This window comes from Tarenaya hassleriana, unplaced genomic scaffold, assembly GCF_000463585.1.
Source record: "Tarenaya hassleriana unplaced genomic scaffold, ASM46358v1 Cleome20, whole genome shotgun sequence".
Lineage (NCBI taxonomy): Eukaryota > Viridiplantae > Streptophyta > Magnoliopsida > Brassicales > Cleomaceae > Tarenaya > Tarenaya hassleriana.
Genome location: NW_010965373.1, coordinates 2,359,469 through 2,372,697, shown reverse-complemented (window position 1 = coordinate 2,372,697; position 13,229 = coordinate 2,359,469). Strand labels below are relative to the sequence as shown.

General features: G+C 37.9%; 4 protein-coding genes across 6 annotated transcripts in view; 2 read left to right on the top strand and 2 right to left on the bottom strand.

Moving 5' to 3' along the window:
- LOC104813912 overlaps nucleotides 1–1,459 on the top strand; it is a 2,876-nt gene extending 1,417 nt beyond the window's left edge. The window contains exons 2-4 of the mRNA XM_010541712.2: nucleotides 261–443; nucleotides 543–602; nucleotides 1,028–1,459. Of these exons, the coding sequence (XP_010540014.1) occupies nucleotides 261–443; nucleotides 543–602; nucleotides 1,028–1,318 (534 nt within the window). The 3' untranslated portion in view covers nucleotides 1,319–1,459. The remainder of the gene's footprint in view (nucleotides 1–260; nucleotides 444–542; nucleotides 603–1,027) is intronic.
- Nucleotides 1,460–1,733: 274 nt separating this feature from the next.
- On the top strand, nucleotides 1,734–5,768 carry LOC104813910 (cyclin-dependent kinase D-3-like). Its single transcript, XM_010541708.2, has 7 exons — nucleotides 1,734–2,102; nucleotides 2,737–3,035; nucleotides 3,117–3,225; nucleotides 3,862–3,987; nucleotides 4,112–4,347; nucleotides 4,743–5,027; nucleotides 5,546–5,768. Exons 1-7 carry the CDS (start codon nucleotides 1,998–2,000, stop codon nucleotides 5,592–5,594), a joined length of 1,209 nt encoding a protein of 402 aa, XP_010540010.1. The 5' UTR covers nucleotides 1,734–1,997; the 3' UTR covers nucleotides 5,595–5,768.
- On the bottom strand, nucleotides 5,707–8,804 carry LOC104813911 (protein DETOXIFICATION 16-like). Of its 2 annotated transcripts, none has more exons than XM_010541709.1 (8): nucleotides 8,397–8,804; nucleotides 7,539–8,083; nucleotides 7,369–7,455; nucleotides 7,224–7,280; nucleotides 6,641–6,879; nucleotides 6,456–6,592; nucleotides 6,188–6,274; nucleotides 5,707–5,892 (listed from the first exon to the last, which is right to left on the bottom strand). In XM_010541709.1, the coding sequence occupies exons 1-8, from the start codon at nucleotides 8,670–8,672 to the stop codon at nucleotides 5,818–5,820; spliced, it is 1,503 nt and encodes a 500-aa protein (XP_010540011.1). In that variant the 5' UTR covers nucleotides 8,673–8,804; the 3' UTR covers nucleotides 5,707–5,817. The 2 variants fall into 2 exon arrangements, with proteins under 2 accessions (XP_010540011.1, XP_010540012.1); XM_010541710.2 differs by having other exon boundaries at nucleotides 6,456–6,574; nucleotides 8,397–8,799.
- A 317-nt stretch (nucleotides 8,805–9,121) lies between these two features.
- Nucleotides 9,122–13,011, bottom strand: LOC104813909 (protein DETOXIFICATION 16-like). 2 transcript variants are annotated; one of them, XM_010541705.1, is made up of 9 exons: nucleotides 12,821–13,011; nucleotides 12,638–12,736; nucleotides 11,481–12,025; nucleotides 11,265–11,351; nucleotides 11,120–11,176; nucleotides 10,801–11,039; nucleotides 10,470–10,588; nucleotides 10,247–10,333; nucleotides 9,122–9,299 (listed from the first exon to the last, which is right to left on the bottom strand). In XM_010541705.1, the coding sequence occupies exons 1-9, from the start codon at nucleotides 12,962–12,964 to the stop codon at nucleotides 9,228–9,230; spliced, it is 1,449 nt and encodes a 482-aa protein (XP_010540007.1). In that variant the 5' UTR covers nucleotides 12,965–13,011; the 3' UTR covers nucleotides 9,122–9,227. The 2 variants fall into 2 exon arrangements, with proteins under 2 accessions (XP_010540007.1, XP_010540009.1); XM_010541707.2 differs by lacking the exon at nucleotides 12,821–13,011 and having other exon boundaries at nucleotides 11,481–12,041; nucleotides 12,638–12,714.
- Nucleotides 13,012–13,229: the final 218 nt, after the last annotated feature.

The window sequence follows — 13,229 nt, the reverse complement described above, 5'->3', positions numbered from 1 at the left end:
TTTCCCTTCGGGCTTATGATCAAATTTTCAGCGATATTAGAGATGAGTCATGTTCGGTAATTCAAGAGTGATGTTTCAGTTTAGAGTGCCTGGCTGCCATAAAAGGGTGTCTGAGAATATCAGTCATACTTGATTAGCCGTAGTTTTTCGGGTCGTAAAAGTAGCCAAAGCCTTCTTCTTGGCTCTTCTAAAGAACATTTCTTAGTGTCGAAACATAGATTCGTCTCTTTGACGTTTATATGTCCGAATTGGAGTTGTAGGAAGTAGCAGAAAGCGTGAATCTGCTGAAAAATGCGGCGAAAACGAGAAAGATTCCGGCACAAGAGGTGCTGAACGCTTTTACCGTCATCGAGAAGGCTAAAGTTGATCCATCCACATTCCTCGAAACACTCGGTGGATCTGAGTCGCCCGGCAGAACATGGATGCTGATCTTCACAGCTGAGGTCTCTAGTTTCGGCGGTCCAGTTTATCTGTCTTAAATATAATAATATCTCGTCTAGTTACTGAATGGTGTGATTATTGTTGTCATGTTTACATCACAGAAAAAACTGAAGAAGGGTCGGTATTTCCCTATAACGGCTGTTCAGAGGTTCGACGCTGCAGTAAGTTCCCCTTTCCCTGTTAATGTCTTTGCTCAAACTGGTTGTAATATGGAAAAAAAAAAAGAAAGATTAAGAAAACAAATGCCGATTTTCTTTTTGCACGTTCAATTCGACGTTTTTCACGTGGTTGTCAAATTTTGCATCCTTAACTACATCATTCCCAACCGGGTTTTCGATGTCATGGCAATGGCAGTACAAAACAGGAACCTTCTCCTTTCTGTTTCTTAAAGATGCAATGTTTTGGTGTATATGCTCATGGTTGAGATGATGTTATCTCTTACGTACGCTTGGACTCGAGATTTCGTTTACCCATTTCGGCACGAAACCCGGTCCTTTGTTAACATCTGAAAACAATGAAACATTACGTAATATCATCGTAATCTTCTCTATATCTCTCACAGTATCTTCATTTCGTGTGGTCTCAGGGCAAAAGGATTGAAAACGGGCTTTACCTCGGTCCAATAGGAGCTTTGACATTCGAAGGCCGGCTATCATGGAAGAATCGGATCCTCGCCTTCATATTCGAACGTGTCCGCATAAAGATTGGACCTTTAGACCCTCTAGAGATCGGATTAGACGATAAAGATACCGAGAGAGAGCCAAGTACTAAAGACCCTTTCTTCATTTGGTTTTACATCGATGAAGAAATAGCCGTTGCTCGTGGAAGAAGTGGCGGGACAGCATTCTGGTGCCGCTGCCGCCGGGTAACTTCTTGAACCCATTGGTTCAGAATCTCCATTCAAGCACAATGGCTTGAGGTTACTGCAGTAATTGTAATTATCTATCAGTATGAACAATGATAGTTCCTGTAAATTTCGGTTTGCTAATGTTAAATCGACTTATGGTCTTTCTTTGAAGCGTACCGAAAACTTACCGATGCAAAACCGAATAATCTCACGGTCTCGGGTGAATATCTATCCGGTTTTTTGGCTAACAGCAGCAAAAGTAGGATTCATTGTTTGGTTTGGTTTGGTTTTGTAGGAATTCAATGGCTATAGGATTCATTGTTTGGTTCAATTGAAAGTTGCGATGCTGTCCGGTTTAGGCTGGTTTTGTTCAATAACCGGTAAACCAGACCGGCCATTAAACGACGTCGTTTGCCATTACCCCAAAAAATAACCATCCCCGCTCCGCACTAACCCACTTTTAGCTGAGGGGAGCGTCTCTTTCGTTCTCTCTTCCAGTTTTCCGATTTCGTCTTCAAAAGCTCCAACGGCTAGATTTTCTCCATAGCCGGAGCTCCCAATCTCCAAACCCTAATTTTCAGTCTTCCCTGAAATCGATGTATCCACCAATTTGAGAAGTAGAGCAGAAACTAATTGCACAGTGAAACTTTTCTGGAAATAGACCTATCAGAGGATAAGGAGACACCGGTTTCGGAGTCACAATCTGAAAATGACGGAGGTGGTGCAGCCGAAGAAAGTCGCTGATAGGTATCTGAAGCGTGAAATTCTTGGTCAGGGCACCTATGGAGTTGTCTACAAGGCCACTGATACCAAGGTGATTTCTTGTGTAAATTCTTCACTTTTGTGGCGAGCCCATGAAATTAGGGTTTAGATTCTTCCCTTTTTTTTTTATTTTTTGCTCCGGGTTTTTGATTGTCCAGCGTTTCTGGTTTCCGTGTTTTGAGAGGCTTGGCATAGGTTCTGATATTAATGGCTGTTAGATGGAACTTGGATGTGGAAATTGCCGTCTCAGTTTGCTTATTACATTTTATCTTCGTTCTTCTACATTTTCCGCTAATTTTCTTTTCGGATTTTGTAATGCCTTGGTGTTTGGTTCCTGGTTCGAGAGATTTGATTCCAATGTTGCAAACGCTTGGGGTTCGGTATGCGTTTTGGCCGCGTTTGAATCAGTTGTCTTCTTCTACTTCTTTCAATGTGTTTTGTTCTGTAGCTTGACATCATGTTCCTGGATGGATTTTTTTTTGGTTGAATCCTGGATGGATTTTTTGTAGCCCTTTTCGGAAATTTTGTTGATTGCTTTCATGTTTCTTCTCAGCATTCAATCAGATTCTCCCGTTGTTTATGTATGTCTGCTAATTAGCTCTTTCTCTACAAACAATACGTATAAGGTTGTATCCTGGTTTGTGTCTTCAGTATTGAGAGGAACTAATTGCTTTGGATAATTGCAGACGGAACTAACTGTGGCGATCAAGAAGATAAGGCTCGGTAAACAAAAAGAAGGTGTGAACTTTACGGCTCTTCGAGAGATCAAATTGCTGAAAGAACTTAAGCATCCAAATATTGTCGAGCTGATAGATGCATTCCCCCACAAGGAGAACTTGCATCTTGTATTTGAGTTCATGGAGACTGATCTTGAAGCAGTCATTCGCGATTCAAACTTATTCCTCTCACCCGCCGACATTAAATCCTACTTCCAAATGACATTAAAAGGCCTTGCTCATTGCCACAAGAAATGGGTTTTGCATAGGTAAAATTTTTCTCTTTATAGAGCTTTCTTTCTCTTGGTCTTGATGATTTACTCTGAATTTGACACACTTGTTGTGTTCAGGGATATGAAGCCGAATAACTTGTTGATAGGATCTAATGGCCAATTGAAGCTTGCAGATTTTGGGTTAGCACGCATATATGGCAGCCCAAATCCTAGATTTACCCACCAGGTATGCGGTTCATGTACTCATATTTATTCTATGCTTTCAGTATTACCAAATTGATTAGGTGCCCGTAGGATTGAGAGATCTTGTATGAGCTTGCATCCTTCCTGCTGGTCCTTTATGCCTGTAATTGTCAATTCTTCATTTTTGAGGATCTTTTGATATGGATCATATTTTATGTTCTCTGCTTGTATATTCGTTTCAACAATGTGATAGAACCCAAATGGACTCTATCAAGATTATGCCACTATTTTGGGGAGACCGACATAACTCTTTGACGTTGTTTTGAGAGAACTTCGATCTCCTTAAGTGATCAAAACCTTCGATGCTTTATAACGTATAACAAACTTCCCTTTAATAGGGTACAAAGACCATGCTGAATCTACATTTCCTTTTTTTACTTGTTTTCTGTATTTGATGCATCAACCATGTGCCATGCATATATAACATTGGAAACGCAATTTGCGTGATATATCAGTTCTGTTGTCATCTTCACGCTACTATGACTGCCATTAGTTTGGATCGGTGGGCTATCTCTGGATAACGATGTAGAATTCTCGAGGGAATTTTTACGGTCCGATAACATTAGCGCCATTATTTCTAAGCTTACTCCAGTTTCTTGATATATCCAATAATTCATAGGTCTTCGCTAGATGGTATAGAGCACCAGAACTGTTGTTTGGTGCAAAACAATATGGTCCTGCAGTTGATGTCTGGGCTGCTGGATGCATATTCGTTGAACTTCTTCTGCGTAGGCCATTTCTTCAGGTAAGTTTACAGTTCTGCTCGTAATGAATTCATCGACAATATGACCCTAAATTCTATACCCAATCTTCATATCCTCGAGTTGTATAATCTCTGATTATCTTATTTTGTTTTCTTTCTTTGACAGGGAAACAGTGATATTGATCAATTAAGCAAAATCTTTGCGGCCTTTGGAACGCCGAAAGTAGATCAGTGGCCGGATATGAAATACCTTCCCGATTACGTTGAATATCAATATGTCCCTGCTCCGTCTTTACGTTCCTTGTTCCCGATGATTAGTGACGATGCTTTAGATCTGTTATCCAAGATGTTCACCTACGACCCAAAGGCTCGGATTTCTGTTCAGCAGGCTTTAGAGCACAGGTAACTCAAGCTTTTTCTTACGGAGAATGCATCATATCGGTGCTTATTGACTCGTCGACTAAACTATCCTATAAATACATATAATTGCAAGAGGTTGTCGTATCAATTTTCATCTGGCTGGAGTTTGGATTTCCAGTTTTTCCGAGCTCTCTGATTGGGAAAATTAGTATTTGTTTCAGTTTGTAACCCTGTTCCGTAGGCTGCAAATAAAAGTTCAGAGTCAAACTCTAAGTACCTCAATCTGCAGTGCTATTATACCGGTTTTTCTACTAGTATTGCTGAATCCGACATCTCTTTACAGTTTACAGTCGTTGGAGATTCTCGCTTTGGATGTAACATGATAACATCAGTTCAATTATAGATTTTCAGTTATAAATTCTCGTTTTCCCGTATAGGTACTTCACATCTGCACCTGCTCCTACTGATCCAGCTAAGCTCCCGAGGCCAGTCAGAAAGCAGGAATCGTCGAAGGTCTCAGACCAAAAACACGAAGTCATTACAGTGTTATCTCCTCCAAGGAAGCTGAGAAGAGTAATGCCTGACCGTGCTAAGTCTCAAGCTGATAAAACGGATCAGCATCTTGACAGCTTGAAACAAGCTTGCCACGATGAACAGGCGCCCATGTCGTTAGATTTCTCGATCCTCGCTGAACGACCTCCTAATCGCCCAACCATTACCAGGTAAAAATCACATCACATGGCATTCAAACCATTAAAATTTTTTTTCGTAGGTTAAATCTCTAAACCAAACCTTAACATCCCAAATCACAGAAAGGCCTAAAAAGCTCAAACTTCTCTTCCATTCTTGACATTTACTATGGAAATTAGGTTCAAGTTCTTCCACCATTCTCTTTCAGAAGGGCCCCTCGACATTTTAATGCTGAATTTACCCGTTACATTACTAGATTAGGCCGTGTTTTATTATATATTGTTCAAAGTTTGTTCCTTTGGTAAGTTGAAACGTATGATTTTTGCAAGTTTTGAATTTGATACCCAAGATTGGGTGGCTCGACTGGTAAAAAATGGAGCAAAGCTCTTTTCCAACCCATGTTCGAGTCTCCACTTGGGGAGGAGTATTCACATGGATTTTTCTGGTTTTCTAGTAGATGTTGTTGGGTCAAAGGTCGGTGAACTTTCGGATTATTAAAAAAAAAAGTTTTGAATTTGATTGCTAGCTGTTGTTGTTGTTATTTTTGCAGCGCCGACAGATCCCATCTGAAGAGAAAACTCGACCTCGAGTTCCAGTAGCAACATTTATCTGCTGTTTGTTATAAGAGACCTCATCATGACATGTAATTGCTTGGTCGCTTTCAGTATCTGCTTTTATGTTCGGAAATTCCTCAAAGTTGATAAGAAGATGTATTGTTATGTGTTTGTTGTTTTTCACTAAAGATTGTATCAAAATTTAAATTACATATTCCATTTATATTATATATTTGGGAGGAAGAATGAAATTTCTGAAAATCTTTTGTTAGAGTCCAGTTGGTTCGCCGACCTCCAAATCTTCTGTATTTGTACGTCCAACTCTGTTTGCAGCATTTTTGGCCTAACAAAATAAATATAATATCGATAGACTCAGCATGAAAATGAAAAGAGGAAAATATCTAAAAATTCTTTAATTTTTCAAAAAACTCCAATTAAAATCTCGATTATTTACAAATTTAAATAAAATTTTGTTTTTAAAAAAAAATCCCAACAATCTATAACAATAATTTTTAAACTGAAATTAAGTTGAAAAAAATAATAAATGTAATAGCTTTATAATGTGTTTATATATATATATATTTTTTTTTGAGACTCTTAAAATTAATGTTTTATGGAAAGTGAGAATATTTTTTTACCTCTTCATCCCAATCTGTACGGATGGTGATGAAAGAGAGACCCAAGACTTGAACAATGAGAGAACATATAATTCCAAGCCAAAGACCCTAAATATAAACAACAATGTTCATGTCCAAATGGAATAATAATAACAACATCATATATTAAAAGAAGATGGGACCTAAAAAAAATATTATTACTGGGGGCATTACTAAATAAAATATAAAAAAAATCGTAAATTATATTTTGAAATTTATCCATAATTAATATATTAAAAGTTTGAATTACCCGTCCATGGAAATGCAACAAGAATCCGAAGAACAATGCCGAAGGAACTCCGACAAGATAATAAGATCCGAGATTGACGAAAGCTCCAACCTTCTGCCATCCACATCCTCTAGCAATCCCTAACCCAAAAAAAAACCCTAATTCAGTTGGATTACTTTACTTGCAAGACAAGTTAAGTTTCTTACCAGAGAGTACGGATTGGAGGCTGTCGAGGAAATTCGATAAGGCGAGGATCGGCATCATTCTCGCTATGTATCTGATCGTTTCCGCTTCGTTACTGTACGCTTCTCCCCATACGTTTCTTATCAGTAACAACACTGATCCGACCATAATACCCTCCACGATCGCCATGGATATGACCACTCGAGCTGCCAGCTTCGCCGCCTCGGGTTTCCCCGCTCCTAACTCGTTCGAAACCCTCGTGCTGTGGATCCCGAAACGATGAAAAACGGACGAAATGGTACTGAATTTAGTGATCTGCTGATTGTTGGGGTAAAAGGAAGAAAAGGAATGAAGAAGTAGCTTGGATTGCAAGTAACTATGAGGAATTCGTGTTAAATGATCGACAACCGCATCAAGATAAGATTGCCAGTCTCATCATAGTTACTTGCAATCCAAGCTATTCTTCTGAAGCCTTATCCGCCGAGTCTTGTTGCTTGTGTTCCAAGTCTTCATTCGTTTTCTTCCTTTTTTTTATCTCAACGCTGATTTGGTGATATATTGTCGAATATGAGAAAAACATCTGTGGTTATTGGTGATGAAACTGACCTTGCAGCGCCGCTTAGTGCAAATGAGATCATCCAGATTGCAGCTGCAGTGTTTAGACTGGAAAGTTTCGGAAAACGGGTGAGAAGAATCCATGAGAATTCTATCGAAAATTAGGGTTAAAAAGAGACGATAAAACTGCTCTTACCAGATCGAAAGGACCGAGGTTTCTAAGACAGGGTTAGGGAGAAGACCTGATAAGAGAACAAGAAGCTCAAACGACCACATCTCCAAGCTGTCCAAACAACAACAACGTCTCACATATCTTAGAAGAAGATAACAAACAACAATAAGAAGAATCCCAGGTTCTGATTTTACCAAACCATAAGTGCAGAAGGAACAGCGAGCTTTATGAAAGCGAGGACGTTATGTAAAGCCTCCACGGAAAAACCTGTCCAAGTTTCCGAGCAAGAAGACGAGAACTTGACGTAACACGACAGGAGAATGACGTTCAACCAGTAGGAAACCGAGTTGGCGAGAGCAGCTCCCTTGTGTCCTAAACCAGATTTAAACACCAAGGCCCAACAAATAACAAAGTGCTGAAGAGCAGTAATTCCTGAACACAACACCAGGGGGAAGACATTGTTCTGAGACTGTAAGAATCTGTTGAGGCACTGAAGGAGCGAGTAGGCGAATAGGCTCGGGATCATGAACAAGGAATAAGAACCCGCGGATTTGGCGATGGATTTGTCTTGATGCAAGAACAGGAGGAAGTGTTCTGTGTTAGCCCAGATGATGGAAAGGGGACAACATAGTATGAGAAGAACAACCATTGCTCTCTGCATATGTATGCCTAGCATATTGTACACTTTGGCTCCATAAGATTGGCCACATAACGTATCCAACGCACTCGCTGTTCCCATCTGGTTGAATATACAGAGAAAACATGAAAAAAGGAAAGAGAGACAACATATGTATGAGTTCATGCACGAACCCTAATTGTACATATAGATACACACATACACATATATGAAACAGTACATGCACCCAAAAGGGTATGATTTTTCGTTTATGGGTGTCTTTTTTATGAGAGAAAACTTTCAGAAACTATACTAGCAGATTGCGTACAAGTGTATCCGATTATAACCATTGGTTTATCGATTATAAATGGGTATGTTTCCGATTTTCTTACAATATATTAAAGAAATAAGGAGAGAGAGAGAGAGAGAGACTGACGAGGAGGCTGAAGCCGGTGATGGAGGCGAAGGAAGTGGCGATGGAGGCGGCGGAGAGAGGGAGAGAGCCGAGATGGCCGACGAACATTACAGAGATTAGTTGCAGACAGAACTGAAGTAAACTCACAACTATCAATGGAGCAGACAACCATAGCTGTCTCTTCACTTCTGCTTTCACTCTTCTTAGTTTACCGTCTTCTTCTCTCCCGTCTTCAACCTTTCTCCTTGACTCCTCCTCCTCCTCCTTTGCCTCTTCTTCTTCTTCTGCTCTCTCCATTCTTCTCTCCTATCATCTTGACCATTCTTGTTCGTTCCAATTAAAAAAAAAAAACAAAATCTTTAATCCCCATTGTGTTGTTCTTGCTGTTTTGTCTCTTTGCTCAAACGTGTGGCTCCTAAGACTTTAGAGAGAGAGAGATCATGGTTGGTCTCTGTGTTTTCTTTATCTTTTCTTTCTTCAAAATTCAAATTGCCTTTTATATGATATATATATATATATATATATATATAGCTCATGTACGTCTCCATAAACCAATATATTCGAACATCATGGTGAAGACCCTAGAACTATATATATATTGGTAATGTAATGGACCGGCGACGACCTTGTAACTTGCGAAAACACGTTTATTCTTTTATAATATGTGATATAATTTCACAAGAGTAATCATCCAACCGCATATTTATACGAGTGACGATTTTATTTTCTGATTATTGCGCAATATATGTAAAATCGAGAAACACCGTCGTTTTGTGTGAAATAACCAATGATGATTCTGTTTTTTTTTTTATTTATATATATAATATGGTTTTGGTTTGTCCAAGGAAGTCTTCACGATGCCACAACCATGTCCATAGTCTCCGGCATGATTGATGCATAAACTCTTCCATTAGCTTTATTCACCTACACACCACCACCCATCAGTCATAAGATAGTTTTTTTTTTTTTTTGTTCAAATCTAGGGTTGATTTCGATTTGTATATATAATATTGAATATTAACCAAACCATATTTAAAATCGAATTTGTTCAAAGAGAGATTTAATACGACCAATGTTTTTTCCCCCCCCCCCCTCAAATTATCGTATTCAAAACAAAGTATAAAAAAAATTCAAAACACTGAATAAATATAAAAAAAATCTTTAAAAAATAAAATGCAAGTATTTTTCTTTAGTAAAACCTAGATTTTGGATAGAAAATACGACCAATGTTTTTCCCCCCCCCCTCCTCAAATTATCGTATTCAAAACAAAGTATAAAAAAAATTCAAAACACTGAATAAATATAAAAAAAATCTTTAAAAAATAAAATGCAAGTATTTTTCTTTAGTAAAACCTAGATTTTGGATAGAATACGGCCTCATCCGAAGCCGAATATATACATATATATATGATATATATATCTTATGAAAAATACTTACATTTTATAAATTATTTACTTGATTTATTTTAAATTTTAGTATTAATAAAAATTAAAAATTTAAATTATATATTTTTTTATCTAATCTTAAATAAAATATAAATATAACAATATTCAATAATGACTTAAATATTAAAGAGAACTAAATATTATTTACATACATTACTATTTAATATAATTTATAATTTATAATTTAACTTTAAAATTTTTATCATATAAAATTTAAAATTTAAATAATTTAAATTTTAAATTAAATATGATGTACAAGGCCCCTAAAATCATTGAGACGGCCCTGTATATATATATATATGTATGTATGTATGTATGTATGTATGTATGTATGTATGTATGTATGTATGTATGTGTGTGTGTGTGTGTGATTTCTAACAAGAGAAATAAAGGAAGAAATCAGGCGAATATAACGGTATAGGTACCTCTTCGGACCAGTTGGTACGGATCATGACAAGAGAGATAGCCAACACTTGCGTAAGAGCAGCACATATGATTCCCATCCATAAGCCCTATACGTATATATATTCTACGCATAAATTATAATGATACATATATATATATATATACGGCACCGTATATAAGAATTCACACAAATACAATATATATATATATATACACACACACAACATGTAAAGAGAAACATACCGTTGCTCCCATATGTAACAGGAAGCCGAACAAAATCGCCGACGGGATTCCGACGAGATAATACGATCCGAGGTTCACTAATGCTCCGATTTTTTGCCATCCGGACCCCGACAGTACTCCTGTCCGTACCATATTTCATTATAAAGAGTTTACATCGTACCAAACGGAAAAAACAAATAATAATAACAATAATAGCAAATCTTTCCTAAAACCAAATTATAACTCGATTCAAATCAAATATAAAATCCGAATGGATATAGTTTTCCAAAAACAAAGTATAACCGAAACTCGAAGTATCTAACCCGCAAATGAGATGAAAAAGAAAAAACACCTGAAAGGATGCACTGAAGGCTGTCAAGGAGGTAGGATATGGAGAGGAGAGGCACCATAGAGGCTACTCCTTTCACCACCCCTGCTTCCTCCGAGTACATATATCCCAACGTTTTACGTGCGATTATCAAACCCGATCCTATCAACCCACATGCCGCAATCGTCACACCAAAGCATACGCGAATAGCTCGCAATGCAGCATCCGCATTTCCCGCCCCCAGCTCGTTCGATACCCTCACACTGTATATATACGCATTTGAAAGAGAGAAAAAGACTATGTAATTGAAAGGAGAAGTTACCAAAATCAAGTTGATTTATACCTTATTACGGCCGTTGATGCATAGGGGATCATCCGAGTTATCGTTGCGATTGCTAGACTATAAAGAGATAGATAAAAATCAAGAACGAGAAAGGGATCGAGTTATATTATAAGAGAAAACGTTTCTGAGGAAGAAGTGATTTTACCAAGTGGAGAATACTGAAGTTTCCGAGACGGCGTTCGGAAGTAAGCCCGACAGGAAAACCATCGTCTCGGATGACCATATAGTTAAACTGATTTACCAAAAGGGTAACAATCGAAACCAAACCGATTCATATTGTGATCATAGAATGAACTGTGACATGAACTAATATATATATTGTGTCTAAGATTAGAGATTGAATGGGGCAAGTTCTACTTACCAAAACATGATCACCGACGGAACAGCGAGCTGAAAAAACGCAGAAAAATTCTCGAGAGCCTCTCGTGAGAACCCGTCCCAAGATTTCGAGCAAGAAGAGGAAAACTTGATGTAAAGGCTCAACAAGATGACATTAACCCAATAGGAAACCGAAAGAGCCAACGCAGCTCCTCTTATCCCAAACCCGAACTTGAAAACGAACCCCCAACAGATTGGAATGTGAAGAAGAGTGGCGAAAACCGAGGAGAGCATCAACGGAAAAACCTTGTTTTGAGACGTGAAGAATCGGTTAAAGCACTGAAGAAGGGCGAATCCGAAAAGTCCCGGGATCATGAAAGTGATGTATGAGCCGGAAATCTCCGAGATCGATCGGTTTTGTCCGAGAAACATGAGGATAGATTGTGTTTTTGTCCATAAGAGGGACAAAGGTATGCATAAGGTTACAAGAACAAGCATTGCTCTTTGTGTGTGAACCCCCAACATGCGGTGTAGTTTTGCCCCGTGGGATTGGCCGCATAGTGTGTCCAATGCAGCTGATAACCCCATCTGTTTTCATTTTCATCTTTTGTAAGGAAAAAAAAATTAAAAGAAAATTTTTATTAATTCATTTTTCGTATGTTAATATCTTGATCAAAGTTAGGTTTGGTTTGGTTTGGTTTAATCCGGGGTTTGGTTTGATTTGGATCGACAAAAATCGAAACAATATAAAATGACTAAACCGGGGAGGCTTCCGGTTGGACAACAAATTTCAATAAATTTGTTTTTACTCGGTTTATTTTGATATATTCTAGATTCAATTTAAATCAAATAAAATCGAATAGAACATTTTAGATAACTTATGTGATAAATATATAAATGTAGAAAGCCACATTTACGAATACAAAAAGACGCAGAATAAAAAAAATCTAAATTCTGTACCTTTTTTTAATCTAAATTCTCGAAATTATTTTTATAACTCCCATTTTAATGTTAATTCCAAAAATGATCAAAATGGTATCTGTTTGACATTGTTAATCATTTCACAAATATGGATATTAAAATAAATTTCTAAAATTTAGGTGATAAAATAAGAAAATACGTAAAATTGAGTATTTTTCAAAGGTAAACTAATTTTATATACGGGAAGAGAGAGAGAGAGAGAGAGAGAGAGAGACTGACGAGGAAGCTGAAGCCGGAGATTTGGGCGAAGGAATTGGCGATGGAGACGCCGGAGAGAGCCAACGAGCTCTGATGGCCGACGACGGCGACGGAGATCACCTAAACCGGAATTTGTTTCAATGTCAATTTCAAACCCTGTACACGATTTGATCTAAACCGGTTTAAACCAGGAGAGACCGATACCTGAAGACAGTACTGAAGGGCATTTACGACAACCAATGGCCCTCCCAGCAAAACCTGCTTCTTGACCTCCTCCGCCATCCATCCGCCGCTTCCGCCATATTTTCCGATCAAAGGTATCGCCGGAGATTCCTCTTCTCTTCCCATATTCCTATTTTTGAACGAAAAACATAATGTGGCTTTGGTTGCTTCAGTGATAGTATTGCTTTATTGGGAAAGAACTGAAGAAGTAGTTGGCTGTGTTTTATGATTGATGCAAAGTGGACCATCCCAAAAATTGAATTTTTTTTTCATGATGGTGACAGATTCTACTAAAATCACGTGGGATTATTCCCAAATTGAATATCTGAATAATCTGAGTTTAAATTCGGTTAAAGAGATTACTAATAGTTTATATTCGGATTTAATCCAA